General features: G+C 43.6%; 1 protein-coding gene across 1 annotated transcript in view; it reads left to right on the top strand.

Annotated features, from left to right (window-relative positions):
* VAPA (VAMP (vesicle-associated membrane protein)-associated protein A, 33kDa) overlaps window positions 1-5,285 on the top strand; it is a gene marked incomplete at its 5' end in the record, with an annotated part of 6,485 nt that extends 1,200 nt beyond the window's left edge. Inside the window, 4 exons of the mRNA XM_008937916.1 lie at window positions 643-746; window positions 1,384-1,464; window positions 3,940-4,116; window positions 5,072-5,285. Coding sequence (XP_008936164.1) covers window positions 643-746; window positions 1,384-1,464; window positions 3,940-4,116; window positions 5,072-5,230 — 521 coding nt within the window. The remainder of the gene's footprint in view (window positions 1-642; window positions 747-1,383; window positions 1,465-3,939; window positions 4,117-5,071) is intronic.
* Window positions 5,286-8,336: the final 3,051 nt, after the last annotated feature.

Raw genomic sequence — 8,336 nt, 5'->3', positions numbered from 1 at the left:
TTCACCCTGAGCAGGAGGAGAAACTTCTTTGGTGTGAGGGTGCAGAGCCTGGAGCAGCTGCCCAGAGAGGCTGTGGAGTCTCCTGCTCTGGAGAGATCCCAAACCCTCCTGGCTGTGACCCTGGGCACCCTGCTGTGGGTGAGCTGCTGGAGCAGGGGGTGGGATGAGATGATCTCCAGAGGTCCCTTCCAACTCTACCAGGCTGAGATCCTCTGAATAAATATTGTTTTATAGAGCTCAGTTTGAAAGTGTTTTAAAGATCTATTGTTGAAGCCCCAGGCAGCTCTGCCTCCTGTAACAACTGCAGTTTGAGTTAAGTGCTTTTGCTCCCAGCTCCCCTAAATACACCTTTAGAAATCAGTTGAACTTCCCCACTACTTGGTGGTTTTCCTAATGTGGGGTCTCTTGGGTGTTTTTCCCCCTCAAGTAACTATCACAATGTGTGCTACAATTATTCAACTACATTCACTTAATCATAAAATGTGTTAATTCCTCATCCTCAGTACCTGTTTCTACAGGGTGTAGCTGCTCTGTTTTCAACACTGCCTTAACCTTTCAGCAGTCAGAGAGAAACAAGTCTCAGTGAGTAAGGAATCAGCTGAAGAATCACTGGTTTGTGCTTTATTTCTTTCTTTCCAACAGTAATGCTGCAGCCTTTTGACTACGACCCAAATGAGAAGAGTAAACACAAGTTCATGGTACAAACAACCTATGCACCACCAAATATTTCAGATATGGAGGCAGTGGTAAGTGAAAATGGGGTCAAATGTGTAGTATTTTTGTTTTCCTTAAAAAATTCAGGCTTAAGTTAAACAAATCATGGTTGTACAGTTTAATTAAGTTTTCTCTGAACAAGTGTGACTTCCATACATGAATCAGGGGGTTTAATGTTCTATACAAGCTCTTAGAACTTGCATAGTGAACTGGTTGAATGGAAACAGTGCTGAGTGTAAAATAAGGTCAGGTCAGTGATGAAATATGGAGATGTGATGAAATATGCAGCTCAGAATTGATGCTGCCAAGGTGGGACATAAGCAATATGTTTACCACAGGGTGACAGGGCTAGAATTTGGTTCTTAAACCTCATTGTGCATGACTGTTGTGTTGTCTTCTCCCTGTCCCCTACACACCTCTGGATCCACGCTTGCATGTAATTTACTCATTTCCATTTCCAGGCTTAATTAACCATTTCTAGCTTTCATTACTTGGCAGTAATCAAAGTGAACAAAGACTCATAGTTGAGAAGCAAAGCTGAAAGTTGCAGCTAGCATAAGGAGAGTGTTGAGAGGTGCAGGAGGCAGGTACTGAGGGCAGGCTCCTCACCTGCCTGGGTGTTGGCACGAGTCTGGCACATAAAGTAACTCTTCTTCATTGTTGTCTTAGTGGAAAGAAGCAAAACCTGATGAGTTGATGGACTCCAAGTTGAGATGTGTGTTTGAAATGCCCAACGAAAATGATAAACTGGTAAGTAAGGAAAGGGGAAGGAACTCACCTGCTGACTGGTGGGATCTGTCATAAATTTGGGTTGTGTTTTTTATTTTTTAAACCTCTTTGATTTGCTGTTCAAAAAGGTTTGTAGGAATTGGTACTGAATTACACTGGAGGGGTGTTCAGTGTCTAGTTTTTTGAGGATTCATAGGCTCCTACAACAGCCCAGGTTGAAAAGGATCTTGAAACACCATCTGGTGCAGCCTCTCATCACAAAGGGAGCACCTTGTCCACGTGCACCTTAAGCCCCTCCAGCAAAGGAGACTAGTGCCAAAAATGATTATCCTTTCATTATTTTTATTATGGATTTGCTTTAGCATTATATTGCTGTTAAATTAAGAAAAAAAAAGACTCTTCAGTGCAGCATAGAGTGAAAAGCAAATTGCATAATTTGCTTTTTAAAACATTAAATGCTTTTCAATTTTAAAAATGCCATTTCTAATTCAGCTGAGTTAAGAAAGGCAGCACAGCTTAGAAATGAATGTGTGCTCTGGGAATCCTAAATGCAGTTTTTAAGGCAGTGGTGAAGACAGATAATAAGAAGGAGGAAAAAAAAAAATCCCATTACCTCTTTCATGCTCTTGCCTGCAGACAAAATCTATTCCAGTTGTGTAGGAGGTGACAGCTTCATTGTATAGAGACTGAAGATGTCTGTTTTCTGTTGCCTGATCTTGGGTATAATAGTTAACTGTCAGTTACCTGGAATTTTGGCACAATATGACTAAATTCATACACATTGACACTTTTTTTTTTAACCCTCATACTTGGAATTCTGATTTATGGAGTCTTAACACTGTGTATCCACTGCCCAGGCAGAGAGCTCCAACAGCAGGAGGAGATTCATTCCAGGGAGACCAGTCAGGTCCTCAGTGAGGTTTTAGTGCTGCTGAAGGAATTCAGCTTGCAAACCAGTGAAACCAACTGAAAAAGCAACAGATCCCAGTCTTCTTATTGGGGATACAAATCCCTCTGTATTTGGCACTGGTAAGGCCATACCTTGAATCCTGGGGTCAGTTTTGGGCCCCTCACTCCAAGAAGGACCTGGAGGGGTTGGAGCATGGCCAGAGAAGGGCAACGATGACTCTTGGCAGCTCCCTGACAGGAGGCTGGAGCCAGGTTGGGTTTGGTCAGGAGTATAGGACATGAGGATCTGGCCTCAAGTTGCACCAGGGGAGGTTTAGGTTGGATATTAGGAAAAATTTCATTGCTGAATGGGTTGGCCAGGGCTGTCCCAGGCTGCCCAGGGCAGTGTTGGAGTCCCCAGCCCTAGATCTGTTCAATAGCTGTGGAGATGTGGTGCTGAGGGACATGGTTTAGAGGTGGACTTGGTAGAGTTAGGTTATAGCTGGACTTGATGATCTTTTCCATCTTTTAAAGGTCTTTTCCAAACTAAGCAATGTATAATTCTATGAAATATGTTGGTCTTTTTAAATCCACCTGTGTGGAGTAGGAGGATCTGGCTCAGAGGCTGTCTCTGGCTGTGCTCCAAAGGGTGTCAGATGCCAGTAGATGCTGCAGAGCAAACAACTGCTACTTGCCTGGGAACTGAAGACATTCTGGCATCTTTTTTGAGTTGTTTTGTTATTCCACAGATGGTTTTTACCTTTTTGATAGGTTTTCTGCCACGTTTCCTGTGTGCCTTGGACTACTTTGGTTAGGAAAGGTGCAGGCTGGTGGTGCTCTGAAGGACATAGCTGTGGAGACAAGTGGGGGCCCAGAAGTCTGAACTGGGGCTGTTCCTGAGCCTAGTCCAGTGCAGTCAATACCACTGTGTTCTTCACATCTACTGGAGATCATTGTTTATTTTGAGCAGAGCTGTGGGAGCCAGATCTTTAATTTTAATTTTGGCTTTTTCACAGCTTTTTAAGTGACTTGTATTCAAAATGAGTAACGTGTGTTTGGGAGATGTTGTGAGACTGAAGTTCCATGTTTGTGCAGTGCTCTATTTTCCTTCAGAAAGAAGTGCTAGAAGCCCAAACTATTTGTGACACAACCTGTTGTCTTTTTTGTTTTGTTTTGTATTGCAGGATTTCTTGCTTCCTTTTATTTCTCCCCCTCAACTCGAGTGCTGTTTGATGTACTTTATCCCATGTTTTAGAATCACAGAATAGGTTGGGGTGGAAAGGATCTTACTAGAATCACAGAATGGTTTGGGGTGGGAAGGATCTTACAAATCACCTAGTTCCAACCCCTCTGCCATGGGCAGGGATGTCTGCAAGTAGACCAGGTTGCTCCAAGCCCCATCCAACCTGGCCTTGGACACATTGAGTGATGGAGCTTCCCTGGGCAGCCTGTCCAGTGTCTCACCCCCCTCAGAGTGAAAAACTTCTTCCTTACCTCTAACTTTCATCTCCCCTCTTGCAGTTTTTTCCCTGACTTGTTTCACTTTTAAGCCACGGATGATTTTTCTGCAGATAAATCCAATCCTCAAGCCCTTCTTAATGTTTTCAGAACGACATAGATGTGAGCAAACCCTCTCCAGCCCTGAACACATCCAAGCAGGACGGCCCCATGCCCAAATCCCACAGCGTTTCCCTCAACGACACCGAGACGAGGAAGCTCATGGAGGAGTGCAAAAGACTTCAGGCAGAGATCATGAAGCTCACGGATGAAAACAGGCACCTGAGAGTAAGTTCTGCTGCCCTGCTGCTCTCGAGGCACCTCCAGCTTCCTTCCTGGAAAGGGCTGGTTTGTCACTAGGCCAAGAGGTGTTCAGATACAGCTGTTAGAGCGTCAGGATTATTTGTAGTATGATTTTACTCAAAAGGGCTTGTGGGTGAAATGATCTCAACCTATTCTCAAGCTTTACTGGCCTTATTTTGAGCTTCTTGGTTGAGACTTTGTCATGGTTGAGACTTTGTCATGGTTGAGACTTTGTCATGGTTGAGACACCGCAGCGACGTCGTTCTCTGAAATGAAATGGTCCTTTTTACAGTGGTCTGGGTTGATTTAAATCAGAGGTACTGACTCAGTAGCTTTTAACAAAAGCCTCTTGTTACTGAGTGAACGAGGTCTCAAGAGGAAACCTTGTGTCCCACAAAAGGTTCGTGACCAGGAAGAGTTGTCTGGCTGGAGGAGGTAAGGAGAAATGACTTCCCAGTGCCTTGGTGTACAGGGGACATTCCAGGAGCCTCTCCCTAATTGATAGGTGACTTCATGTCACCTCTCCATGCTTCTGCCACTTCATTGGCTGTGGTAGCCCTTGATTGACCCATGACATAATGGTGGCTCCACGCTTGCAGTTCCAACACCAGTGGAACATCTGGAGAGACACCAAGCAAAGCAGATGTTCCTCCTTAACAACAAGCAATCCCTGCTCTTTAAATCTGACACAGAGTAAGTAGAAGCAGGATTCTTCCTTGTGCCTGGCAAGAGTTTCCAAGTCTTTCTTAACCAGAGCAACCAGTAGCTTACCTGGCCTTACTGGAACCATTATGGCTTGTTATACTCCTGTTTTTTTTAACCTTTATTTAAATGTCCACCAGTAAATTTCACCTTTGAGTTTCAGCGTGGAGAAGATGGCATTGATCAATTTTGTTTCCCATCATGTTGTTTTGTTTCTCTTCTCTTTTTCCCCCCTCAGGATGAAGGCTTGAGGCTCAGGAAGGTCACGCACTCGGATAAATCCGCATCCCCCACAGCTCTGGCCCTCAGAGAGAACGGGTCTAATTCTCTTCCTTCACTTCTTGTTGTAATTGCAGCCATTTTCATCGGATTCTTTCTAGGGAAATTCATCTTGTAGAAAGAAGGAGTGAGAGAAGCATGCAAAAAAAAAGCAGCTTCTTTGTTTTTGTTTTTTGATAAATTTTAAACAAATGTTTTTATGTCATTTCCATTTTTTTTGTTTTTTTTTTTTTTTTTCTTGGCCAGAAAAAAAAAAAAAAAAAAGATTTTTTGTTTACCTACCACTTCATTGGTAGTTTGGCCCCAGTTGGCCATTTTTTGTGTACAGCATCATCCCAGGCTTTGCCTTGTCCTGATCTCACACGGTTAGACAACACAAATCTGGAAAGACAAAACTGTCGGGCCGCCGGACAAAAATCCTACAGCCAGTCATCCTTAGCAAAGTGTCCGTTGCACAGTCCCTGAGCAATTGAGAAATTTAAAGAATTGTTCTTTCTGTGGTTTTAATAAGAATTCAGAAATCGTTTCGGAGTCTTGTAAATGCTGTTTTAAGAATCCTTTAAAAGTTTTATCTCTTCGCCGTTACCTCTCGGAGGAAAACACAAAAGATTTATTAGATTGCTTAATCCCACTCATGGAGGAATCTGAAAAAAAAAAAAGGTGTTCTGGGGGGAAAATGGTGCCTCTTCCTGTGTAAATTTGCTCCTTAATTTACTTTGCTGATGTCATGGCAGAATTTCTTTCTTGCTCCTCGTGAGGCATTGTTGAGAGTTCTTCATCCTTCCGAGCCTGTCCCGTGATATTTAACATGACAAAGAAATAAAATGAACAGATTTTTTTCTGCTGGGTAGCCTGGTTGTGCGTGTGGTACTTTTAGAAGGGATTCCTAACGAGTTCATTGTTCATGGTAATTTGCTACTTGTAACAAATGGCTATTTTGAAGTTCATTTGCTTAAAAATCTCTGGCTTAGACTGTTGTAATTGAAGCTTGGGGGGGGCGGTTTGGGGGGGGAAAGGTTTCCATTCCATTTATTTCAAAAAATGACCTGTTTTCTAGCTGCTTTCAGCTCCAGAGAGGATAGTTCTCCAACGTGGTTTGGGACAGAGGAATTTGGATATCCTGCAGGTTACAGATCCCAGGCAGGAATGTTTTCTGTTACCAATCTACTTGGGTTGTGCGGGGGTGTGATAATCAACCTTCTGTTCCATCTTTGGATCTTGTGGGTGTCTTCCAGGGGTCAACACGATTCTTTGATTTCATAAAGGGGCACTTCATTCAGAATATATTAACTCAGTGGGTTTATAATTCTGTTTGAGCAGATCTTCAGCAAATTCCAGTTGAGTCATTCAGACACCCACAGCGAATTCCGTGGTGCAGAAGAGTTGGTGTTTGCTGAGTGAGCCTCAGGAGCTCACCTTTTATAAGGAAAAGAACTTTTATGCAACTCTCAGCAGATCTACCTGTGGTAATCATGTATCAAACACAGTTTTGGGGAGGGGGAGGGGTGTCTGAAATGCTTCCCTGCACTTAATCTGACATTTTGCCTCATCTCTGAATACATGGTGGAAACAAACAGTAGTATTGGAACAAAATGTTACTTGTAGTTCTGACTAAAGATAATCCCACACAGGGATTGCTTGTAAACTGAAAAATGGTGGAAAGGGGATACTCCTGTAAGCAAAATTGTGTATGCTCTCAGGCAGCTTGGCTCTTGTGGTGCAGCTGAGTGTGTCAGGCCTCGGTGGACACATCCCTTGTGCAGCTGGGAAAACATGTTCTGGAGAAGGTGTGTGTTCATCTTGGTTGCCTTTGATTTCTAGTGCTTTGGGTTTTCTTTTTCAGAGAAACTGTAATTCCATCGTGTTCTGTCATTGCTCTCCATGATAAACTTTGTTTTTTTTATAAAATCTTGCCCATGTGCAAGGAAGATGATGAAGAAAATGCAAATACTGCTTCTCTTTTCACTCGAGCATGCAAGCACAGACGTTTCCAGTTCCTTGTTCCAGTGTCTGCAGTCGAGTCTCCTTCATCCCAGTGACTGGAAAAACTCCGTCAGAGTCTCGATTCTTGTGGTGGTTCAGGACAGTGTCACTCTCCTGGTGTTCTCACAGAACGTTGCCACATCCAACTTCCAGAGCCTGTTCCAAAAGTGGAGAATAAGGAAAGCAACAGCCTGTTGATGCTTCAGACAGAGCAGCCCTTGCTTTCTCCAAGGGAGAAAAGGAACAAGAAATCCTCTGGAAGATGTCGCAAAGTTGACGGTGCAGCGTGCGGAGGTGTTGGGAGCAGAGAAAGGAGTCGTTGCTCACTGCAGCTGACTCAGGTTTTGATATCTGGCAGCAGAAATAAGGTAAAAAGAACCATAAAATCAGATCGAAGGGACTTTTATTTCATAACTAACCAACAGGTGGTGGGAAAACTTGGTCATGGTTTAAGCACTAACGTCTTCAGAGTGCAGTGCGCTCACGGATGGCAGCAGGAGACTCTCAGTGTCCAGCCCTCCCTTCCCAGCTGTATATAAAATGTAACCCTCCAACTCTTTTGCTCTCAGGAGTCACTCTGGATGAGATCAACTGTATTCAGTGAATTCTGTAATCTGGATTAAACGGTTTGTCTTTGTTGCTGAAGTGGTTAGAACTCCTTGCTTTGTCTGCCTGCTGAGGGGGAGAGGCTCCGAGCGGGACCCTCAGGGGGTGCTGGCCCTGAAGTCCCCCCAGGGGAGAGGTGGAATTTGGTGGCAGATTGCCCTGCTGCTCCCTCAAAAGGGCAAGGTAGAACACATACAAAGGTCTGAAAGTTTGTACAAACGGAGCACTTTAAAGAAGGGTGGTTTAGAGGGTGAAGAAAAACCTAGTTCAATAGAAGATACCACTTCTGTAGTCATCCTGGGCACCAAATTTAACCCACTTTAAAAATAAAATAAACATATATGAAGTTCAATTTAAGAAAAAGTACTTTGTATCCACGCACAAGTAACTTGTGTGTTTCTCTGCCTTCTGTCAAAGCTGTTGAGCCCAGGCTTGCATGTTTCTGCTGCTGTGGTTGATGCCAATTTATGTTTCAGAAGCAGCCAAACACTAGCTTGAAACGTCCTTCTCCTCTTGGCTGGAGGGGGGAGCTGGAAGGGGACGTTTGGCCGAAGGGGAAAAGACAAAAATCAATCAGTGAAATTTATTTTTCAGGCCTTCTTCAAAGATATTAAAAGTTGGAAGTGTGAATAAAC

This window comes from Merops nubicus, unplaced genomic scaffold (assembly GCF_000691845.1).
Source record: "Merops nubicus isolate BGI_N331 unplaced genomic scaffold, ASM69184v1 scaffold15943, whole genome shotgun sequence".
NCBI classification, from domain to species: Eukaryota; Metazoa; Chordata; class Aves; order Coraciiformes; family Meropidae; genus Merops; species Merops nubicus.
The sequence above is the reverse complement of the archived record's forward strand: the minus strand, read 5'-3'. Positions and strand labels throughout refer to the sequence as shown.